Genomic DNA, 24,510 nt, shown 5'->3' with positions numbered 1-24,510 from the left:
CCAGGCTGTTTTAACGGATTGTATAATTTCTTGAACGTATAATTCAAACATGTTCATACTATGATTATTCACATCCTTATTTCAGAGAATACAGACCTAGACTGACTAACGAATATTATTGCAAGTTTCGTAATTGCCCGGGCAAACCGTAATTCGTTGATGATCGGTAATCTTCTTCGACTTTCGTAGCTTTAACGTCATTCTGTTGCTTATTTTGTGGCTTTCTTAATAAAATTATACCGCGCATAAGAAAGTAACTTTTTGAACTCCCGGTTCAAGAAGGAATGCGCAAATGCCGAAAGGTAAAAGTTATTAGAGACTTGTGCGTCAGTGAAAACATCAATGCGCGAAGCATACAACTTCCACCACCATACCTTAGCAAAAAATCCTGCTGAGAACACGAGAAAATTCTGGTCCTAAGTGGATCTAAGGCTTCAATCCAGTCACTCGATCATTCTGGTGTAGCAATAGAAGACAGTAAAAGGAAAGCTGAACTTTTAAATTTCTCGTTTAAGATATCATTCACGCTTGAAGATAGTACAGACATACCGTTGTTTGACCGTCGCACAGACTCCCATATGGTGGACATAGTAATAAGCATACCTTGAGTAAGGAAGCAACTGAAAAAGCTGAAGTCGCCAGGTCCGGAAGGAATCCTATCTCGGTTTTACAGAGCGTACTCTAAGACATTGCCCCGTATTTAGCTTGATTTTTTCGTGTAACTCTCGCACAGCGCAAAGCCCCAAGCAACTGGAAAAAAGTTGGGTGTAAGTTAGGACCCGCAAAATTACAGACCATTATCCTCAACATCGGTTTCCTGCAGAATCGTTGAACGTATTGTCACTTCGAATAAAGCCAGTTTCCTTGAGAAAGAAAAGCTTCTGTCAACACATCACAACGGTTTTAGAAAGCATTGTTCGTGCGAATCTCAACTTGGCGTTTTCTCACATGATGTCCTGCGAACCACGGATGGCGGGCAACAGGCAGGTTCCACATTCCTAGATTTCCCTGATGCGCGAGTGGCTTGATGCCTTCTTAAGTAATAGAACCCAGTGCTTGCCCTCGACGGCGAGAGTCCTTCAGCGACATCAGGAGTACCCCAGCGAAGTATGATAGTACCAATTTTGTTCTCTATAAACATAAATGATCTGACGGACAGGGTGTCAGAAATCTGCTGCTGTTTGGTGACGATGCTGAAGTGTACCGGAAGATATCTTGGCTGAGTGAATACAGGAGGATACAAGATGACAATCCCGTAATGTTCAAATACAGTTTTAGCCGTGGGCCATTTGACACACTCACGATTAAATATATAGGCGTAACGTTGCAAATCGATACAAGATGGAACTAGCATGTAAGGATTGTAGTAGGGAGGGCGAATAATCGACTTCGGTTTATTGGGAGAATTTTAGAAAAGTTGGTTCATTTGTAAAGGAGGCTGCGCATAGGGCACTAGTGCGACCTATTTTTGAGTACTGCTGGACTGTTTTGGATCAGATCGGATTAAAGGAAGACATCGAAGCGATTCAGAGGCGGGCTGCTAGATTTATTACCTGGCGGTTCCATCAAGACGGAGATGCTTCGTGATATCAAATGGGACTCCCTGGATGTAAAATTTGTGTTCTCTTCACGGAACGCTACTTACAAAATTTAGGAAGCCAGTATTTGACCGACTGCAAAACGATTCTACTGCGGCCAACATACATTGCGTGCAAAGACCACAAAGATAATAGAAATTAAGGCTTGGACAGAGGCATATAGATAGTCGTTTCTCTCCCGCTCTGTTTACGAATGGAACAGGAAAGGAAATGGCTACCACCGTACTGAGTCTTGCCGAGTATATTTGTAGAATTAGATGCAGAATAAAGCTTCCAATATGGTCGGCATAGTTTTTTATTCATTTGTTTCATGAATAATTTATATTTTAAGTTGCCAATATTGTTGCCTATTTTTGTATGAGAATCTGCGTTGCCTGTTGTAACCTACGGATATCATCTCGCACTAGCTCAAGCTTTCCCACTCTCCTATAATACGTGTCATGTGACCTATCGTCATGGAGTGAGGAACTCTATCTATTGCTTCTTACTAGCACTGCCTTACACAAACTGAGAACTTGCAATATTGCATAAACAAGTTCTGGTTAGGAGATGTAATGTGAAGTATCCATACCTATCCACGATGTAACAAATAGTACCGACATACTTAAGTGGACTGTAGAAGGTGTGTTGAGGAACCTAGTGAGGATGGGAACTCATGGCTGGAGACGTCACCCTCGAAGCTAGAGAACATCCACTTTATAAGGTCTAATTCTTGCGGCTACGTCTCGCCTTCGATAACAGACATGTTTTCCCACTGTTTACAATGTTGTTGCGACGGGCGTGTTGAGTCCAACGTCATCCAACGTTCTCATTGTTGTCAGCTGGGTGGTCCGACAGCGAACAAACTACCGTCTGCTCCTGAAGAGACACTAATCCCGTAGCGTCGATGCTCTGAAGTGCTGTTGGGTGACGCTTCCTGTTTTCTGTTTGTTCCTGAAGACAGCCTCACTGGCCCTTGTATTTTTCGATATTATTTCGTTACACTATATACAGTCACACAACCTCCCCGAAATTGCCGCAATATTGCGAATCCTTGGGCACAACACAAACGAGCTGAGGAACATCTGCTTTCACGTTGGAGTAACCAAAAGTAACCGCTTTCGAGTAAGTATTATGAATTAATTTTGTTGAGTTACGGCTGAATAAAAATTAATGCAGAAGTTGACATGACACTTCACACTTTCCCGGTGGATGCGCTGAATATACAGTTCTATTGTGTGCCACGGATCATGTTAGATAAATCTCGCAAAATTTCATCTAGCCTGATGCCAGACATCTTCAAATGGTTACTGTTGGCGACTGCTGACAAATAGCAACACAGACTTCATCATTACATCATCTTGACATAGTCTGTATTTATAACGACTTTCCTTCTCTAGCAAAAAGCATATGGGCTACGGAGCACCAGATACTGGACGCACAATGTATGGAAGACATATTACTTGGAGACCTCGGATAGCTTTCAGGTGAGACTCCTTACTCCCATTGGCTTCTCTGACCTTCTGAAGTGTGCGGCTCGCAGCTGATGGTATGTATTGTCTATGTGTATGTATGTGTGTGTGTGGGGGGGGGGGGTGTTAGAGATAAAAGGAAAATGGGGTATTGTTCTCTTTCTTTACTCGTAAGAAGGACTGCATACTCTGGGTCATGACCCTTCTATGATGGTGGTTTCTACACGTTTTTGTTGGTCATTGAGGAGCCTCGATTATAGCCCGTGACACCCGAATCCGGTGTCGAGGTTGTTGGGTAACAGGTCTGCCGTAGTGTCAAGTTCTTGACGAAAATCCTTCGTCCGAGCCCACTGAGGGGCTATGAGAATGAGTCAGCGATTTTGCAACACCTGTAACTGTGTTGCTCGTGGTGCCCCAGGAGGAGCACCCATATAACAAGGAGGGCAGGACCGTTGCTTGGTGTAGCTTAAGTTTTCTACTAACAAACGTACGAGAGCTGCCAGGAAGAGGGCACAAATAGCATATCAGACGCCACATATCAGCCTTTTTAGCGTTGGCATGTTCCTTGAAGAATAATACTTTATCAATTATGACTTCCAAATAACAGTCGTGACCACTCCAAGGGAACGGAACGCTGTTTATAATCAAGTTGTCACGAAGGTCAGATCGTCGGCTGGTGAAGAGAATTGCCCTCGTCTTCTCTACATTAAGTTTTATACGATGTGCCGTTGCTCATTGTTCTGTGATGTTCAGTTGCCGCTGTAGGCGCCAAATTACCACGGTGACCGTCGACTACTTGTTAATAACGCGGTGTCATCCGCGAACTGCGCGAGGATAATCTGCGGGAGCACCGGCATTACATTCACGTTCAGTGCTAGCCACTGCGCCACCTCGCTCAGTGTTGGAGTAAATGAGAGTATTCGTCGTGGTGCCGAGAGTGAATTTCGGTCGTTGGCAATGGTCTTCTCAAGATAGTCAGGGGTAGATACCTCAGACACAGGGCAGCCATTATTGTTGAGAAATGCCTTGTAGTGGTATAATTGATGGTCGTTCTTGCTGGTGAACGTACCTGTTCCATTGCTTTGGTTTGTTCACCAATCACTGGGTGATGATCAGAAGTCAAATCATTTATGGTCTTCAGCTGGGCGTCGAGTCATACGTTTCTGAGTATAGCATGTCTAGGACGTCGGGCTACTAGTGTGAATTTTAGGGGTTATGTGTGGGGACGTCTGGACCGAATGTTATGGCATCCAGGCGTTCCTCCAGAACTTGTGGTCTGTTCACCCTCGGGTTGTTTCTCTGGGAGTTCCAAGAGAGATGCTTCAGTTTAGACATCCACATAATAGGGTCTTGTAATAGAGATCGAAAAGGGTAAGCAGATCCTTTTCTTAGAATGTTCGCTGCTGGCTAAGTTATGCTGCAAACAGGCTGATGTTGCCTCCAGTGATGTTAGTTGAGACAGGTCTGATGGAGTATGTGTGATGGGACGTCGGAGAAAGATAGCCGTTCCGCCCCCATGACCATTAGCCCGATCCGTCCGATGTCCAGTAATGTTCTTCAATCTGTGTTTTTGCGTAGGCAGAAGATTTGTTTCTCTGAGAAGAAGTATAGCGACCTTGAATCTCGTGATAAAACCCTCCAGTTCTGACTTTCTAGGCAACATTCCATTGGCGTTATGGATACAAGATGTGAGGTCATCTCTCCGTGATGGCCTAGGACCATTTGCACAGGTAAAGAGTTTCTTGGTGCCGTTGAAGAGAGCGAGTGGTTTGGGAAGAATATCTGGTATAGCTTTGAACTGCTGAAACGTTTCTTGAGTGATGTCGGAGATGATCTTCTGTTAGAGTGTTGCCAGGAAGCCCGTGATAGTTGAGAATATCTCCTTGAACTCTGAAAAGTCGCAGATGTAGAGCCGACGGTCAGTTGTTGGGTGCTAGTTGTGGCTGTCGAGCGTGAAGTGGATGTCGTCCTCGTCGGCAGTGCGGGGGATTCCCTGGCGCTGTTGACCTATGGTTGAGCAGGAGTAGTGGCTGGTTGTTGATTTCAGAGTTGTGCTGACTGGTTTTGTGCCGTGTATATCCATAGTGCTTGTGTGAAAGTGGGGCATCCTTTCCATGTGGCGGGATGTCCACCTTCACAATTGACGCAATTTAGTTCTAGGTCTTCATCCTTTGGCAGTTTTTCGAAGGCGGTGCTCTGTACATTTCACGCACCTCGCTGGCAAGTTGCATTAGTTAGCTGTATGAAAGCAACTCTGCCAGCTTTTACATTGTGATGGCCCTTCCTTTGTCCTATACGCTTTAGCCTTGGTGTCGATCCAGTGTTTGATATCATAAACGAATTCACTGGTTGGCCCAGCCAGCAGTGTGGAGCTATAAACTGTTTATGGAATTAGTTTAGCGGTGTTTTCGTCACGTGATTTGAATTGATGCAGTGATGCACTCTGAAATCCAATGGCATTGAGTTCTTTTTCCAGTTCCTCCCTTGGTATATCAGATGATAAGTATTTGACTACAACTTTAAGTGCCTTCTCCGTAGGTGGTTGGTGTCTATATAAGCGGATCATCGCTTCCCAGAAGAAACGAAGTCCTATTCGTTGATCAGTCAGCGTTTCAAAGTCGTATTTTATATTTTCGCCCTTATATGTGGCTTTAATTGGGCCGGGCACATGTTTCTCCAATTCAGCTTTCATTTATAGTTATTTTCCCGTAATTGGTGGTATTATAGCCGGTGGACTGTGACGTCCTGCGATGTGCTAGGTGCGATGGCAGAACATTCTTTTTCATATCCAGGTGCTGGTGTGACATCCATTTGTTCGCCCTCTTGTTGGAGGGGTCAACTGGTCTGAAGTCGGGAGTGATAGTTGTCTCTTTGCGGTGTCGGTAAGTTACTGAGAATTCTTTCGTTCCTTTTCGTCTCTATTGCGGCAGAAGAGTTGAAAGTCGCCTTCTCTTCGTGTTCTGGCTGCTGGTAAACATCCTAATCGGATTTTTACACCTATTCTTGTGCTTTTTTCTGTCATCAGTTGCTGTCTACGTCACGATCAGGTGTTATCTGACCGCGTCTGAAGGCTATTCTCGTGCAAATTGGTCCATACTTCGTCTATCTTCATTGGTGATTGTTTGGTCACAGTCCACTTCTCTGCGTGCGATGTTGACAGAGGGTGTAAGTTCCTAATGCAAAGATCCTGCCGGCGGAGCTGTTCCTCGTCCCTGACCTCGGCCTTTGCCTTGTAGGACGAGAGCGTAGCGGTCGGACCAGGGCCTGGGTCCTCCGTTGTTTCCGTCCTTAGGACCCCTGAATGTGCCGTCTCCGAAGCAGTGATCATCTACTCTGCTGTCCTTAAACCATATCCGATGTCGTCATACAAGACAGTCATGCCGCCGTTGCCTGGATCGTTATATTCGGATGTCCTTCCTCCATCGTCATACAAACCTGGCAAGACGCAATCAATACCTTCAATGGGTTATAACAGTGGTGATGTTATTGATGGCAGTGCCACTAAAGTAAAGTTACTAAATACACTTTTCCGAAATTCTTTCACAAAAGAGGACGAAGAAAATATCTAGAATTCGAATCAGGAACAACTGCCAACATAAGCAACTTAGATTCCCTCGATGTAGCAAAGCGGCGTAAAACACTTAAGAAAGGTAAGGATTTCGGTCCAGATTGTACACCAGTCAGGTTACGTTTGGAATATGCTGATACAGTAGCTCCATACTTAGCATCAAAATGGTTCAAATGGCTCTGAGCACTATGAGACTTAACATCTGCGGTCATCAATCCCCTAGAACTGAGAACTACTTAAACCTAACTAACCTAAGGACCTCACACACATCCATGCCCGAAGCAGGATTCGAACCTGCGACCGTAGCAGTCGTGCGGTTCCGGACTGAAGTGCCTAGAACCGCTCGGCCACCGCGGCCGGCTCTTAGCATCACATACATCCGCTCGCTAGAAGAATATCAGTACCCAGATACTGGAAAGTTGCACAAGTCACACCAATACCCAAGAAAGGAAATAGTAGTAATCCACTGAATTACAAACCCATATCACTAAAGTAGATTTTCGTAGGATTTTGGAAAATATACTGTGCTTAAACATCATGAATCACTTCGAAGTAAACGATTTACTGACAAATAGCCAACACAGATTCAGAAAATATCATTCTTGTGAAACACAAGTATCTCTTTATTCTTACGAAGTAATGAGTGCAATCGACAGTGGACGTCAAATTCGTTCCATATTTTTAGATTTCCAGAAGGTTTTTGACACCGTTCCTCACGAGTTACTTTTAATTATATTGCGTGCCTATGGAGTATCGTGTCAGTTGTGCTACTGAATTCGTGAGTTCCTTTCATAACGGTCACAGTTCGTAGTAACTGACGGAAAGTCATCGAGTAAAACAGAAGTAATATCTGGTGTTCCCAAGAAAGTGTTATAAGCCCTCTGTTGTTCCTGAACTACATAAACGATTTAGGAGATAATCTGATCAGTCCTCTTAGATTATTTGTAGTTGATGCTGTCATTTACGGTCCCGTAAAACCATCAGATGATCAAAAAAATGCAAAATGATTTAGCCAAAACAACTGTACGATGCGAAAAGTGAAAATTGATTCTAAATAATGGTTCAAATGGTTCAAATGGCTCTGAGCACTATGCGACTTAACTTCTGAGGTCATCAGTCGCCTAGAACTTAGAACTAATTAAACCTAACTAACCTAAGGACATCACACACATCCATGCCCGAGGCAGGATTCGAACCTGCGACCGTAGCGGTCGCTCGGCTCCAGACTGTAGCGCCTAGAACCGCACGGCCACTCCGACCGGCTCTAAATAATGAGAAGCGTGTAGTCATCCACATGCGCAGTGAAAAGAATCCGCTGATTTTCAGTTACATGGTAAATCACACAAATCTAAAGGCTGTAAGCTCAACTAAATAGAGATTACAGTTACGAATAACTTAAACTGGAGCGAAAACTTAAATAGTATTGTGGGGAAAGCAAAACGAAACCTGCTATATATTGGCAGAACACTTACAAAATGTAACAGTTTTACTAAAGAGACTGCCTGAACTACGCTCGTCCGCTCTCTTCTGAAGTATTGCTATGCTGTGTGGGATACGCAACAAATAGCGTTGACGGAGGACAAAGTTCAAGGAGGCGAGGGAGTCCCAAGGATGATCACAAGGTTGTGATAACAACTACGACAACTGGTCATACAAAGAATGTTAAGAAAGGTAGGAAGAAATGTTTGCTTATTAACAGTGACTGGATACAAATTTCAGAGATTCTGAGTAGTCAGCATCAAACTTCCAGTGATGAGGACGAAGATGTGCAGAAAAAATGAAAAAAAAATTCAAGGGTATCGTGCAGTATGTGCTATACAAGTACGTTCCGAGTAAGGTCTTCAGGGATGGGTTTAATAGCCGTTTTAGAAAGCTACTATATAAACAACGAGAACTCCATCTTAGATTCAAGAGAAGTAAAAAACAAACTGACAAACAAAAGCTGAACGAAGTGGAAACGAGCGTAAGGAGACCAATGAGTGAGGCGTTCAATGACTTTGAAAGTTAAACTTTGTCAAACGATCTGAGTAAAAACTCTATGATGTTTTGGTCACATGTAAAATCAGTAAGGGGGGTAAAATCATCTATTCATTCACTCAGTGACCATAGTGGCATCAAAACGGAAGATAACAGAGGGAAGGCCGAAATACCGAATTCGGTATTCTGAAACTGTTTCACCGCGAAAGATAGTAGCACGGTTACTCTTTTCAATCGTCGTACGAACGTCGAAATGACAGCTATTGAGATAACCGATCGCGAAATGGAAAAAACGATTGCAATCGCTAAGTAGTGGAAAGGCGTCAGAACCAGATGAGATATATATAACATTTTACAATTTTTATGCGAAAAAACTTAGTCCCCTTGTAGCAGCAATTTATCGTAGATCGCTTGAGCAACATAGGTACCTAGCGACTGGAAGAAAGCGCAGGTCATCCCTTTTTTAAGAAGGGTCGAAGAACAGATGCACATAATTATAGATCTACGTTGTTGACGATAATATGTTGCAGAATTATGGAACATGTTTTATGCTCGATAATTATGACGTTTTTGGAGAATGAAAATCTCCTTTATGAAAACAACATGGATCCCGCAAACAGAGATCCTGCGTAACTCAGCTCGCTCTGTTCCTCCATGAGATCCACAGCGCAGTGGACAACGGCGCTCAGGTTGATGCCGTGTTCCTTGGCTTCAGGGAGGCATCTGACACCGTCCCGCACTGCCATAGTGAAAAAATATGAGCTTATCAATAATCGGAGGAGATTTGCTACTCAATTCAGGACATCCTTGCAGATAGAAGTCAACAAGTCGCTCTTAACAGACCAAATCGATAGATGCAAAAGTAATTTCACGGATACCTCAAGGAAGGAGACCGTTACCGCTTACAATATGCATAAATGATCTAGTAGAAAGCGTCGGATGCTCTTTAAGGCTGCTCGCAGATGATGGGGTTGTTTGTGAAAAAATAGCAACGCCAGAAGACAGTAACGATTTGCAGAATCACCTCCAGAGAACTGATGAATGGTGCAGGCTATGGCAGTTGATCCTGAATGCAAATAAATCTAACATATTGCGCATACCCAGGAAAAGAAATACACTAATGTACAGATACACAATTGATGACAAACCGCTGGAAACCGTATCTACCGTAAAATACCTAGGAGTAGCTATGGAATGACCACATAAGACAAGTAGTGGGAAAAGCAGATGCCAGACTCAGATTCATGGGAAGAATCTTTACAAAATGTAGCTCATCCACGAAGGAACTGGCGTATACGGCACTCGTCCGACCAATTCTTGAGGATTGTTCATCTATCTGGGTTCTACCAAGTAGGACTGATAGAAGAGAGAGAGAGAGAGAGAGAAGATCGGACGAAGCGCGGCGCGTTTCGTCACGGGATCGTTTAGCCAACACGAAACGCGCTGTGCATCACAGAGAGATTCACCATTGAAATTTTGGCAGAGCACTTTTCGGGAAGAGTCGAAACATATTACCTCCCCTCACGTACGTTTCGCACAATGACCTCGACGACAAAATTCGAAAAATTAGAGTCAATACAGAAGCTTACCGACAATCATTATTCCCACGCACTATTCGCGAGTTGAAGAGGGTTGGAGGACTCATTTCTTCAAAAGCATCCTCCGTCACACGCCATTAGGAGGCTGGTGGAGTACGATGTAGATGTAAATATGATACACGAATTGGGGTGTCAGTCATTAAAGTTCAAATGTCTCTGAGCATTATGGGACTTAACATCCGAGGTCATCAGTCCCTTAGAACTAGTTAAACCTAAGTGACCTAAGGACATCACAATCATCCATGCCCGAGGCAGGATTCGAACCTGCGATCGTAGCGAGTCATTAAAGCAAAGGCGCTTTTCGCTGCGGCAGGACCTTCTCATGAAATTTCAAACTTTCTCCTCGTAGTGTGAACATATTTCGTTGGCGACCAACTACGTATGGAGAAATGACCCTCATAATAAAATAAGAGAAGTCAGCGTTAGCACGGAAAGAATTAAGCGCTCGTTTTTTCTTCGTGAAGTTCCAGAGTGGAACAGTAGAGAAGTAGATTAAAGATGGTCCGATGAAACCCCTGACAGGTACTTAATTGTGAACTGCAGAGTGTTATGATGACGACGAACGAACCGTCGCCAATGTGAATGACTGGTGGCCAGTGCTAAATAGAAACATACAAATCTCTTCTTTTCATATACAACAGGTTTGTCAGTGAATTCGATAAGGATGTGGCTGCATGGTTTGGGTCTTCAACGACTAAAATAATTAGAAGTCGTTGATAAAAAATAATATATTGCACTTAACTGGTGGTACAGAAGTCTTCGTAGTCAGGAGGAATATAATTACAAACAGAGAGCAATGCAGGCATCACATAGGCCATACTTTATCTAAACGCCTTGTTAGAGGTTGCTTCTTATCAGCTGAAGGCCATACTACTTTCCTACTTGACATCCCGAGCAAAAGTGGCCGAGCGCACGCTAGAAACTTGTTGCAAGCCGAGGAGTGGCGCTAGTCTCGACTCGCGGGTCCAGTGGTACTAAATAGTACGGACCGCGGTAGATATCTGCAACCCCTAACCAGTGTGGTATCTAACGTTGATACCACACAGAGTACTCATGTAGATGTGGACACAGATGAAGAGGTAGAAACGGAGTGGCCGACGGGGCCGCCGAAGGAGCAATCACCGCCGGACGGCGATCGCCTCACGCCTGCGCTGCCGAGGCGGCTGCCTCGCGGAACACCTCTTTCATGCCGCGCATTCGTGCCCGCTGTGATAGTTACTTGTTAGATTAGATTAGATTAGATTAGATTTTCGTTCCATAAATCCGTGCTGAGGAGATCCTCGTGGATGTGGAACATGTCAATTTTTTTAAGCTGAAATAACAATACTAATAGTATAAATACGATACAATACATCATTTGTTTCTATTAAAAAATTCGTCAATGGAGTGGAAGGAGTTGGCCACTAGTAAGTCTTTCAGGCTCCTTTTAAACTGATCTTTATTTGTAACTAAATTTTTTATGTTTGCTAGCAAATTATTGAAGATGAGTGTTCCTGAATAGTGGACCCCTTTTTGAACTAAAGTAAGTACTTTTAAGTCCTTGTGCAGATCATTTTTGTTCCTGGTGTTGTATGTATGAACTGAGCTATTTGTTGGAAAAAGAAATATATTATTTAGGACAAATTTCATTAAGGAGTAAATATACTGAGAGGCAGTAGTTACTATACCCAGTTCTTTGAAGAGGTTTCTACAGGACGTCCGTGAATTTACTCCACAAATAATACGTATTACACGCTTTTGGACTCTGAAAACTTTTGTTTGACTTGAAGAGTTACCGCAAAATATTATACCATACGACATTATGGAATGAAAGTAGGCAAAGTATGCAAGCTTTTTCATTTTTATCTCGCCTATGTCTGCTAACACTCGAATTGCAAATAGAGATATGTTAAGGCGTTTCTGCAGTTCTGTGGTGTGCTCCTCCCAACTGAATTTATTATCAGGTTGTAATCCCAGGAATTTAAGACAACCTCTTCTATCTGCTCTTCTTCATACTTAATGCATATGCTGGGTGGAAACCTCTTACAGGTTCTCAATTGCATATAGTGAGTCTTTTCGAAGTTTAATGTCAGTGAGTTGGCTTTAAACCATTTATTAATATCCATGAAAATATCATTAGCAGATCTTTCTAGAACTACACTCGACATACTATTTATTGCAATACTTCTGTCATCTGCAATCAATGACCTGTAACCACTCAATCTGTCTGCCACAGCAGTACATTTCTGAATGGAAGCAACAAGGTATGTCTGGATGTCTCGTGCAAACTCTAAGTGCAGTGGGAGAATAGGAATGCTAGGCTACTAAAGTCGTTTTCAGAGACCTCGTGGCCAGCTCACAAAGGCACTATGCATAATTTGCATCTGTTGCAACGACTGGGCGTGTCGATTTTCCTCGTAGTATAGACACTGTCTTATGATAGAGAAATGGGCGCAATGAAGCGACTTCGTTCTGGATTATGTTGCTAGCTTGCACATTTACACTGCATTTACGCTAAAGTAAATCACGTGACCCTTCAGCCAATGGAGGATTAGGTTTTCGTGTATTACACGATACATTTTGCAGGCGTATTTGGAGAGGGGAATCTTAAAGTCGTTCCAACTTTCAAACTGTTTGAAACACGTGGTAATCAAAATCCATTTATAATTTGTCAGCCGCGGTATTGATACCGCGGCTGACTAATTAGAGATACGTGACTTATCTCACTAGTCTTTGTTTCATGCATCTTTCCTCGTTCCATCCCTCCACAGGTGTTCAAGCAAGAGCAACATCATCGAACCGTACCCAAAAATGGCTCTGAGCACTACGGGACTTAACTTCTGAGGTCATCAGTCCCCTAGAACTTAAACTACTTAAACCTAACCAACCTATGGACATCACACACATCCATGCCCGAGGCAGGATTAGAACCTGCGCCGCAGCGCTCGCAAGGTTCCGGAATCTAGCGCCTAGAACCACTCGGCCACTCCGGCCGGCGACCGCACCCATTTTATGGTATTCAAATCTGGGGTGAAGTAGCCTGCCTTAAGCAGTGATTACAAATAGCAAGAATTTAAGCTATACAGTTGTTTGTGTCGACATATGACAGCGGAGACGGAGTTATCGAGATGACTTCTGCTACCACACAATTTCAGGAGTCTTCAGGTTATTAGGCAGACTGCAGCACAGATGGCAAAAACGTTTGCAATGCATAAACTGTATATTCGAGGTACAATTTCGTTACGTATACCGTTAGTAGATGCATGAGGGCGACTGTTACGATTCTAATTTCAATTTTGTCTTGTTTAACTTGATTAACCCTCTCTACTTTTTTAAAATTTTGTTCCGCTTTTCGATAGGCCTCGCCACTCCGAAACTTTAATCGTCTTAGGGAGAAACGATGAAATCTTATGAGACTTAACTGATAAGGTCATGAGTCCCTAAGCTTACACACTACTTAACCCAAATTATCCTAAGGACAAACACACACATCCATGCCCGAGGGAGGACTCGAACCTCCGCCGGGACCAGCCGCACAGCCCATGACTGTAGCGCCTTAGAACGCTCGGATAATCCCGCGCGGCTTAAGGAGAAACGTTTACTTACGAGGGGCATTCATTAAGTAAAGTAAGATATTTTTTACTCGACCAGTTTCGGTTGAAAAATATGGAATTTTTTGTGTAACAGCATGGAATATTCCTGCTTCAGCACCCGTACATTCATAAATTTCCGATACACATACGCTTCATCTTGTGGCCTGTAACGGAGGTGTGTTCCAAGCACAGAGATGTCATTAAGATTCCTTTGACGAAAAACCACACATCGCAGATATTCATAGGTGCTTGCAGAATGTCTACAGATAACTGGCAGTAAACAAAATCACGGCGAGTCGTTGGGCAAGGCATCTATCATCATCGTAACAAAGTCGCGCAAACGTGTCCGATCTCTCGTGTGCCGGCCATCCGCACATAGCTGTGACTCCGACAATGGTGGAACGTGCGGACACTCATTTGAGATGATAGACGGATCACAATCAAACATCTCGCTGCTCAACTGGACGTCTCTGTAAAAAGTTTGTAGCGCTGACACACTCGTCCACCACTTAGGGTAATCGAAGGTGTATGGCCACTGGGTTCCTCGTCGCCAGACAAAACACCTTAAAGAGCAACGAAGGACCATCTTAGTGAAATTTCTTGCGCGTTACGAGGAAATTTTTTGTCCAACCTTGTCAAGGCGATGGGTTCATCCCTTCGAACCGGAACCAGAATAGTAATCCATGGAGTGGCGCCACACCACCTCTCCTCCGAGGGAAAAGTTCAGAGCCACACCCCCAGTCACCTACAGTCATGGCGACTATCCTCTGGGATTCTGAAGGGGTTATTCTGTTCGATGTCCTCCCTCGGGGTGCACCGTTCAACTCTGAAGTGTATTCTGCTGTCCTCAGGAAACTGAAGAAACGACTTCAGTGTGTTCGTCGTCACAAAAATGCAAACGAACTTCTTCATGACAACCCAAAGCCTCACACAAGTCTATGCGTCAGATAGGAGCTCGCAAATCTTCAAAGAATTTTTCTTCCACATCGACCCTACAGGCAGCATTTCGCACGTTCCGAGTTCCATATGGCTCAATGAAGGATGTACTCTGCTGGAAGCATTACGTGGGTGATGAGGACGTTATTGACGCCGCGAGACGTTGGCTCCGACGTCGACCAGTAAAGTGGTACCAAGTTTCGTAAAGTCGCCTCATTTAACGGAGATTGTGTGTGAGGCATAGCGCCGTATACCGATCCTGCCTTGGAGGCGGTTAAGTGGGAGATGTGTCTCAGAGCTGGATAGTGACAGATGGTGACGCGAGACTGGACGCGCACGTAGTTTATGTATCAGCCGATAGAGGACAATATTGGATAGGGGACTGATTTAGTTTTGATTGTGCCCACTGGAGTGCACTAAAGTAATAGAATGTTTTTCATAAACTGTTCTAGTATTTTCATAAAGTGTTATTATGTCTTTTTGTGTACGTAAAATGTTATAAATGTGTTTTAGCAGTATCAATGATGCGTGGCTGTGGTTTAAAGTTAATATGAAGATAATTGTTTAACGAGTTATGTAGTGGGATTTAGTGTGGGAACATTTCGAAGAAGTATGGATGTGGACAAAGGGGATTTTTGTAGAATAGATTTGTAAAGTAAGTTTATGGTAAAGGGAATGTTAATTCACGTATAAATAACAATAGTAAATAACTTTATGCATAAACAAAACTTCAGCATATTACATAATTACGTCGGTAAAAAGTGTAGTCGTTAGGTTTACTATTTTGCGATTGGCTTATTGATGAAAAGCGCGGACTGACGCGGGAGAATATTGTTTTGCTATTGGCTGTTGACTAAACTGACCAATGGTAAAGCAATATTCTTTGCACGCCTTTCTCTGTTGGTACAGAAGACTTAGAGTATTCTAGAGAGTAGTCGGAGCCTAGCCATGAAACAGTGCGGACGTGTGTAGTAGTAGTTCCGATGGAAATGATAAGTTGCCGGATCTAGCAGTGTTTCATACATCAAAAGTGTTGTAAGGTGATGGCATAATTATTCCGATGGGTGTGTAGAAATTTCGGAATTTTTAAGTGAATTTTGTGACGAGAAAAGGCATATATTCCGCGTAGCGTATTGAGCAGGTTGGTGCCTAAAAACTGTGACTGCATTAGGTACCGACAGACTTAATATTTGGCGCGCATTCTCAACCAAAAACAATACGTATTTTTGTAGCTATTACGTTTTCGGGAAATGCATCACCATAAACTTGCTAACGTGAGTGAAAGGAATTGTGAGTGACTGTGTTAAGACTAACACGGGCTTGGCTGTGATACTTGTTGACCTAAGTTTCAGAATATATTAATTAAGGACAAAATTTCCAACCTTTCATTTTGTGTGAAAACTTTCTCCCAAAACGTAGATTAGTGACTTTAATTGCAGCCTGGTTCACGTCGAAGTACAGTAGGTTTTGCTCGGCTTTCCTACTGATGATATGCTGAGACAATGTTCACAGGTAGGTGCAGGTTCGTCGTAAAGGGACCGAAAGAACCGCGCCACCGCATGTGGACAAAAGCAATAAAGTTGTCAAAAGAATAATATGCTGCATTGGAATCCTGTATCAATATGATACCATAAAAAATGTGTTGCATTACTTGAATGCTCTTGGTACGAGTGAGTGAGACTCCATATAAACTGGGGTAACATTTCAGGCCATAAAACCAGTGTCAGAATTTTTTATGAACTCCCAGGTAAAAAATAAAGGAGGGTAGGCTATCAAATCTTTTATGCTTTGGGGGAGAGGTACGTCGCCACTCCATTGTCAGATTTTTCGCTTTGAGATGGTAAAGCTACTCCTACTTACGTAGAAGCAGATGAGGGCGGTGAGCGGCAGCCAGCCCAGGGAGTCGTTGACGTCAGTGGAGGCGTGCTCCCTGAGGTAGAAGTAGGCGCCCTCGGCGACCAAGGAGGCGGACGACACGAGGAAGGACACGAGCAGCAGCGGACGCCGCCCCAGCCGGTCCACCAGCAGAGACGCCGCCAGCGACGACACCGTCTGGATGCAGTTGACGATGATGGTCGACACGTCCGAGTCTATGGAGCTGCCGCTCCACAGGAAGATCTGCGTCGCGTTCACAGCCAGGGTGGCGCTGCCGCAGAAGATGTTCAGCCCAGACAGCACGAGAACCACCTGTTGTCAACAGGAAGCTTCTGAAGCGACAAGGGGGAAACAAAGAGGTCAGATGGAATAAAGAGAGTACCGTCCTTTTAAAGATACGCACTGTGGTCAGAAGTATTTGGTATCATGCGACTAAGTACACTAGATAACACATCACCACCCGCAGCTGATAATAAATCGCTCTGCATAATAATATAACTTGTTAACAACTCGGTGTAAATCAATTTAAGTGCAGGAGCATGTTGCCAGAGGTCTTCCAATCGTACACAGAAATCTGGATATCTCATGGCGTGAGGTCAACGTGACTAAAGCGCCAAATGGGGCTGGTCCAGTAACACGACAAGGGGGATGAAACGGTAAAAGATAGTGTGTGTCAATCAGCGAGGAGTTACGGAGCAATGTTGTGGTGTTCTTCATTACAACATGGCCTGGAGACAACATTTGGACGAGTTCCGGCCAGGAAGAATCACATGGATATAGAATGAAATTTTCACTCTAAAGCGGAGTGTGCGCCGATATTAAACTTCCTGGCAGATTAAAACTGTGAGCCGGACTGACTCGAACTCGGGACCTTTGCCTTTCGCGGGCAAGTGCTCTACCAACTGAGCTACCCAAGCACGACTGAAAATTTCATTCTAGAAACATCCCCCAGGCTGTGGCTAAGCCATGTCTCCGCAATATCCTTTCTTTCAGGAGTGCTAGTTCTGCAAGGTTCGCAGGAGAGCTTCTGTAAAGTTTGGAAGGTAGGAGACGAGGTACTGGCAGAAGTAAAGCTGTGAGGACGGGGCGTGAGTCGTGCTTGGGTAGCTCAGTTGGTAGAGCACTTGCCCGCGAAAGGCAAAGGTCCCGAGTTCGAGTCTCGGTCCGGCGCACAGTTTTAATCTGCCAGGAAATTTCAATCACCTGGATATTGGAAGAATCACGACGTATGACACATGTAGCCCAGGAGTTTGGTATTGGACATAGCATTGTTCAACGTGCATGTGGAGCAATCCAAACCACAGAAACTGCAGCCGGAAGGAGACGAGATGGTCGACCACGATCAACTACAGCGCCACATGAAGCTACACTGTGCAACATCCAAGAAGCGATCAACGTCAAACAGCGGATGCAGTTGCAGCCACAGGAAACACTCGAATCTCACGCTCCACACAGGCATGGCGACTGCGTGGTGTGGTCTCTTTGCAAGACAATGAGTTCATTGTGTTTCGTTGACACTCGCACATGGCCCAGTGTAGGGACTGGACCAGCGAGGAGTAGTTTAGCTTGCTTTGCTCGCTGAGTAGTGATTATCGACGTAGCCTCATACTGCGATAGATGGAAACACGTGATGTAACCAAGGAAAATTGTCGAACACGGTCGTTTCGGTGATCCGTGTATTACGGTGCGGAGAGGCATAATTTTGCATTCATGTTCTGACCTCTATATCTTCGAATACCAGTCACCATTACTGTGACACTGTACTCCTTCACCACTGAGTCTTTTCAGGGGTGCATTCTGCTCTGACTTCACTTTTATGAGTGACAACGTGCGACCGCATCGAACTGCGGAGGAGCTCTTGGAACGAGTGGGAAAAGTATTCTCATAGTTTTTTTAGCAAACTGCAGTGATTTGACTCCAAATGTTCTTTCATTTCATTAAGAATTACACTTTCAGTAGTTAGGAGTTTAGAATAAAATGACACACTGGGGTCGCTCTCCATTTCCAACAGTAGAACAAGTAAAACTGAAATTCAAGTAACTGCCGTCATATTTTCTAACTTTCTTCTGTTCATATCTTTAGAACTGCACCATAGATTTAAAATATCATGTCGCATACTTGTATTTAAATTTTTGTCCAATATGACAGAGAAAAACATATCACAGGAGACTGACAACAATTATAAACATCTGTATTCGACAAATACACTCCTGGAAATGGAAAAAAGAACACATTGACACCGGTGTGTCAGACCCACCATACTTGCTCCGGACACTACGAGAGGGCTGTACAAGCAATGATCACACGCACGGCACAGCGGACACACCAGGAACCGCGGTGTTGGCCGTCGAATGGCGCTAGCTGCGCAGCATTTGTGCACCGCCGCCGTCAGTGTCAGCCAGTTTGCCGTGGCATACGGAGCTCCATCGCAGTCTTTAACACTGGTAGCATGCCGCGACAGCGTGGACGTGAACCGTATGTGCAGTTGACGGACTTTGAGCGAGGGCGTATAGTGGGCATGCGGGAGGCCGGGTGGACGTACCGCCGAATTGCTCAACACGTGGGGCGTGAGGTCTCCACAGTACATCGATGTTGTCGACAGTGGTCGGCGGAAGGTGCACGTGCCCGTCGACCTGGGACCGGACCGCAGCGACGCACGGATGCACACCAAGACCGTAGGATCCTACGCAGTACCGTAGGGGACCGCACCGCCACTTCCCAGCAAATTAGGGACACTGTTGCTCCTGGGGTATCGGCGAGGACCATTCGCAACCGTCTCCATGAAGCTGGGCTACGGTCCCGCACACCGTTAGGCCGTCTTCCGCTCACGCCCCAACATCGTGCAGCCCGCCTCCAGTGGTGTCGCGACAGGCGTGAATGGAGGGACGAATGGAGACGTGTCGTCTTCAGCGATGAGAGTCGCTTCTGCCTTGGTGCCAATGATGGTCGTATGCGTGTTTGGCGCCGTGCAGGTGAGCTCCACAATCAGGACTGCATACGACCGAGGCACACAGGGCCAACACCCGGCATCATGGTGTGGGGAGCGATCTCCTACACTGGCCGTACACCACTGGTGATCGTCGAGGGGACACTGAATAGTGCACGGTACATCCAAACCGTCATCGAACCCATCGTTCTACCATTCTTAGACCGGCAAGGGAACTTGCTGTTCCAACAGGACAATGCACGTCCGCATGTATCCCGTGCCACCCAACGTGCTCTAGAAGGTGTAAGTCAACTACCCTGGCCAGCAAGATCTCCGGATCTGTCCCCCATTGAGCATGTTTGGGACTGGATGAAGCGTCGTCTCACGCGGTCTGCACGTCCAGCACGAACGCTGGTCCAACTGAGGCGCCAGGTGGAAATGGCATTGCAAGCCGTTCCACAGGACTACATCCAACATCTCTACGATCGTCTCCATGGGAGAATAGCAGCCTGCATTGCTGCGAAAGGTGGATATACACTGTACTAGTGCCGACATTGTGCATGCTCTGTTGCCTGTGTCTATGTGCCTGTGGTTCTGTCAGTGTGATCATGTGATGTATCTGACCCCAGGAATGTGTCAATAAAGTTTCCCCTTCCTGGGACAATGAATTCACGGTGTTCTTATTTCAATTTCCAGGAGTGTATAACATTCGAACTGACTGTTATTGAGAAGAAACAAATGAGTCATGTAGTACGATTCGACTGACGTGTACCAAATTTCCATAGTAACAACACTTAATTGTCGGCCCTCTAGATATCACTAACAGCGTACACGTTGTTCCTTTGATCAGAAAGCAAATAAAGCAAATGATTATTTTCACGGAGCCACCACGAGCAATAGCCCTAGACGCTCCATAGGGGTACTCCATACATTCCATTCGTCGATTTTATCCAGTTAAAAATAACACACTGAGGTTTATTTCTTAGAAATCACTCAATACAGTCACAAATATTGTTCGATACGCTTTAAAATCGTACTTTGCTCACGACATAATAATGCGGAACTGCATCGCAGGCCTTCTTGAAGTCACGAAATACGATATCGACCTGGGCACCTTGCCTACGGCACTCTGTATTTCAACGATGAACAGAGTGAGCTGTTTCGCACAGTCTCTGTTTACCGAATACATTACATTGTCATGCTACTGAGACGTCATAATGCGTGAACATAGAACACGTTCCATAATTCTACAGCGGACTGGGATAAAAAAAATATGCCTATAATTATGGTCATCTGTTCGGTGTTCCATCTTGAAAACAGGAATGACCTGTGCTTTCTTCCCAATCGCTTACTATTCTTGTTGCTCCAGCGACCTGCGATAAACTATGACTAGAGGGTGAGGAAATTCTTTCGCATAATCTCTCACAGGTAGCTCAATCGGTCTTCCCAGTTTCTACCGTGTGATCACTTACTCAATGTCAGTGTTTAAACACATGAATATATGGTTCAAAATGGTTCAAATAGCTCTGAGCACTAGGGGACTTAACTTCTAAAGTCATCAGTCCCCTAGAACTTAGAACTACTTACACCTAACTAACCTAAGGACATCACACACATCCATGCCCGAGGCAGGATTCGAACCTGCGACCGTAGCGGTCCAATCATACGAGGGGGTATGAATTGCAATGTCGCACATTTTTCAAGAGGGACAGCTTTCTCTAAATTACTACGATTTTTTATACGCAGACCAGGAATCAACAAAATCAAGTTATTTTGACCGCTATTGGCCACAGGAAGTGCTCGTACCATAGTTGTAGTTGTTACACTCAGCTTCCCACTTCTGCCTGCTGCGACCTAAATATGCCCTGCTGCCCTTGCAAGATCACGCACACGAGAAAGACTCGTAGGTAGCTGAGCACCTCCGTCTTCTCGCAGCACAGTAAATAACTTTCCAGCCAATTTACCATGCGGATTAGCAGTCGGCATAATATTATGAGTTAAGGCATTGATGTTAATTGGTACCTCTCATTTACAGAGTTCCTTTCCTATGCGTTTCCTCTTAAATCCCAACTGGTCAGAGTTGAAAACAAATTACTTATTGAACAATGGGATAAGTTTATTTATCTCATCTACAAATTTTCGGGTCGATTCCACAATTTTCTGTACATCGTCAAGCTGATACTTCGTTTGAAATTTCGTTGTCTTACATCTTCGAATTTTGCAGCACTGAAACTATGCTTCTCTTGAAGTCACTGTAATCTACGTCGCGAGCAGATTTCTGTGCCTAACGCAGTCACTATCTTGCACGCCATGTAAATTGTATCGAGCGTCCGTGAAACGCGCAAATACAAGTTTTTGTATCAAGTGGGTCTTGTCCTGCCTTGAATACCTGTAGTTTTTCTTATGCACTGCACGGTCGCATTCCTGCGGACTTGTGAATCTTCAGGTTTTGGCGGCGCAAAGATTGTTCCATTAACTTTCTGGTGTGCAGCCGCAAGAATTCTCCTTCTTCTTCTAATATTTCGGCTGTATAACGTTCAGCCATCATCAGAGTGAGCCACAAGACTGCCGCTCCAGTGCTCGCTTCGTCCCTTTATGCCTTCCATTCTTGGATATTCTGGTTCGGCGCAGAGAGGAGGGCACTTTGGGACATGAAGTATATCGGAAGCCGACGCACACGGAGTTGTAATTACGTGCAAATAGCTGGCACCTTCCTGCCCAGACGATGAGTGTTCTCCGAACTTTGACCCATAGAGCGCATATTATTTCTGACGAAAGCAGTCTGCAAGATGAACTTTCCCACTTAGAAAGAGTGTTTGAAGACAGTGGGTACTCCTCACAGCAAATACAGAAAGCACTGAAAATGAAACAGAAAGAGGCCACAAAGAAAGCAGAAGAAGACGAAGAAACCTTTAAATCGATGGCCTTCCTGCCATATGTGCGTAACCTCTCATCAAAACTAGGAGGGGTTCTGAGCAGACACAAAATAAAAGTGATTTTTCGTCCTCCACCCAAGACAGCTGCACTTGTGGACTCCGTCAAAGATGATTTGAAGCTTCGGAAATCTGGAGTTTACAAAATCCCATGTGAATGTGGCCTTTCTTACATTGGACAAACAACTGTCCAAGAAAGATGCACAGAACACCGGAGGTACACACGAATTTTGCAACCTAACAAGTCGGTAGTGGCACATCATTGTATTGACACTGGTCACAATATGTTGTATGACAATGTCGAAATTCTGGCAACTACATCGTCTTTTTGGGACTCGATAGTGAAGGAGGCAATTGAGATTCGCTTGACGTCGAATTTAGTTAATAGAGATAGTGGTTTCAACCTTGATAAATCATGGAATCCGGCACTTGGTGTAATAAACTCACAAGGACGTCATCACAGTGCAGCTCACAATGATATATCGACATGCCAACACAGATCGACTGCGGAGTCATAGATGTAACTCGCGCATTGTGCGCGTCTCTGCCGCATGCGCAGTTGCGCGGTACACGAGTATAAACGGACGAAGCGAGCACTGGATCGGATATTCTCTCCCCATCAACTTCGTCCGTCTCGTTGCTTCCTTCCTCTCCAATCGTCCTTCCTATGTGACTATCCACAATTCCAACTCCCGTACTTTCTATCCCTCTGCCGGCGTGCCCCAAGGTTCTGTCCTTTCCCCTCTCCTCTATCTCCTGTACACTGCTGATATGCCCAAACCTCCCCCACCAGTTCATCTTCTCCAGTTCGTTGATGACACCGCCTTCCAACCCTTTGTCCTACCCTTCAACGGTCCCAACGTACCCTCCAAACCCACCATGACCAATTCACTGCTTGGTGCAACCAGTGATTCCTCCGTGTCAATCCCTCCAAGACCCAAGCGATCATCATAGGCCGCACCACCCGCTCCTTCCGCCTCCATGATTTCTACCTCACCATTTATGGCCGTCCTATCCACCTCACTCCTACCCTCAAATACCTTGGCCTCACACTCGACCGCCACCTCCCCTGGACTCCCCATCTCCTTACCATCCAAAACAAAGCTCACAACCGCCTCCGCCTCCTAAAACTCCTGTCCGGCTGGACGTGGGGTCTGCATCCTTCCACCATCCTTCACACCTACAAATACTTGATGTGCCCCATCCTCTGTTATGCCAGCATAGCTTGGATTTCCGCCCCTCCTCGGTTCTATAAAGCCCTCCAAATCCTCGAAAGCCATGCGCTCCGCCTCGCCTTCCGCATCCACCTTCCGTCCCGCACTCGCATCCTCTATGACCGCATCCCCTTCCCCCACCTTCTCCTTTTCCTTGAATACATCCACACACTATATATTGTCCGCCGCCTTGATCCCCCTCATCCCCTGGTGTCTACCTTCCTCTCCAACCCCAACCAGTTGCCGCGCCTTTACTGTTGTGTCCCACCCTCCATCCATCTCCACATCCTCCATCTCCTTTCCCATCGCAACTTCCACTGTCTACCCCTCCCGGATGATGAGCTTCGCCCTGACATCTACCCTTCCTACCAACTCTAACCCCATCTTCCTGCCTCCTCCTCAGGGCTCCCTCTCCTCCCCCTCCCTCCTCCTGAGCGGCTTCCCCCTCCTACTCCCCCTCCATCTCTTGTGCCTCCTTTCAGTGTCTCTGCACTCCCTCCTGCCCTGTCTTTCCTCTTCATCTCCCACCCCACGTGTCTCCTGCCTCTTTGTGTACCCACTCATGCCCCTCCTCTCTGCATCCCACCGCATCCCCTACTGCCCCTTGCTCTCCCCTCCTTTTCCATCCTCTCTGCCCTTTCCCTCGGCAGGTCCCGCCTTGCAGTTTTATTCTTCATCATGTGTGCTCTAAGTGGGTTTTAAGTGTGTTGTTCCGGAGTGTTTTTACTACTGTGGCCGACTTTTAACCTGTCCATGTCCATTCAGTGTTTTCTCTGAGTTTTGAAGAATCGCCAACTGTGTTTTTTAACTTTCTGGTGACTTTTTTTTAACTGTCCTCCATGAACGTCTCCGTGTTAGTCTA

The 24,510-nt window shown here is 45.2% G+C and overlaps 1 protein-coding gene and 1 non-coding gene across 2 annotated transcripts in view; one reads left to right on the top strand and one right to left on the bottom strand.

The window, feature by feature from the left end:
- Positions 1 to 24,510, bottom strand: part of LOC126260560 (facilitated trehalose transporter Tret1-like) — a 70,412-nt gene that overhangs the window by 8,735 nt on the left and 37,167 nt on the right. The window contains exon 4 of the mRNA XM_049957894.1: positions 16,561 to 16,887. Coding sequence (XP_049813851.1) covers positions 16,561 to 16,887 — 327 coding nt within the window. The remainder of the gene's footprint in view (positions 1 to 16,560; positions 16,888 to 24,510) is intronic.
- Positions 17,673 to 17,747, top strand: Trnas-cga (transfer RNA serine (anticodon CGA)). Its single transcript has one exon. It is a non-coding gene; the product is annotated as a tRNA-Ser (tRNA).

The sequence above is a fragment of the Schistocerca nitens genome, chromosome 5 (assembly GCF_023898315.1).
Source record: "Schistocerca nitens isolate TAMUIC-IGC-003100 chromosome 5, iqSchNite1.1, whole genome shotgun sequence".
Classification (NCBI taxonomy): domain Eukaryota; kingdom Metazoa; phylum Arthropoda; class Insecta; order Orthoptera; family Acrididae; genus Schistocerca; species Schistocerca nitens.
This window is presented reverse-complemented; position numbering and strand designations above follow the sequence as displayed.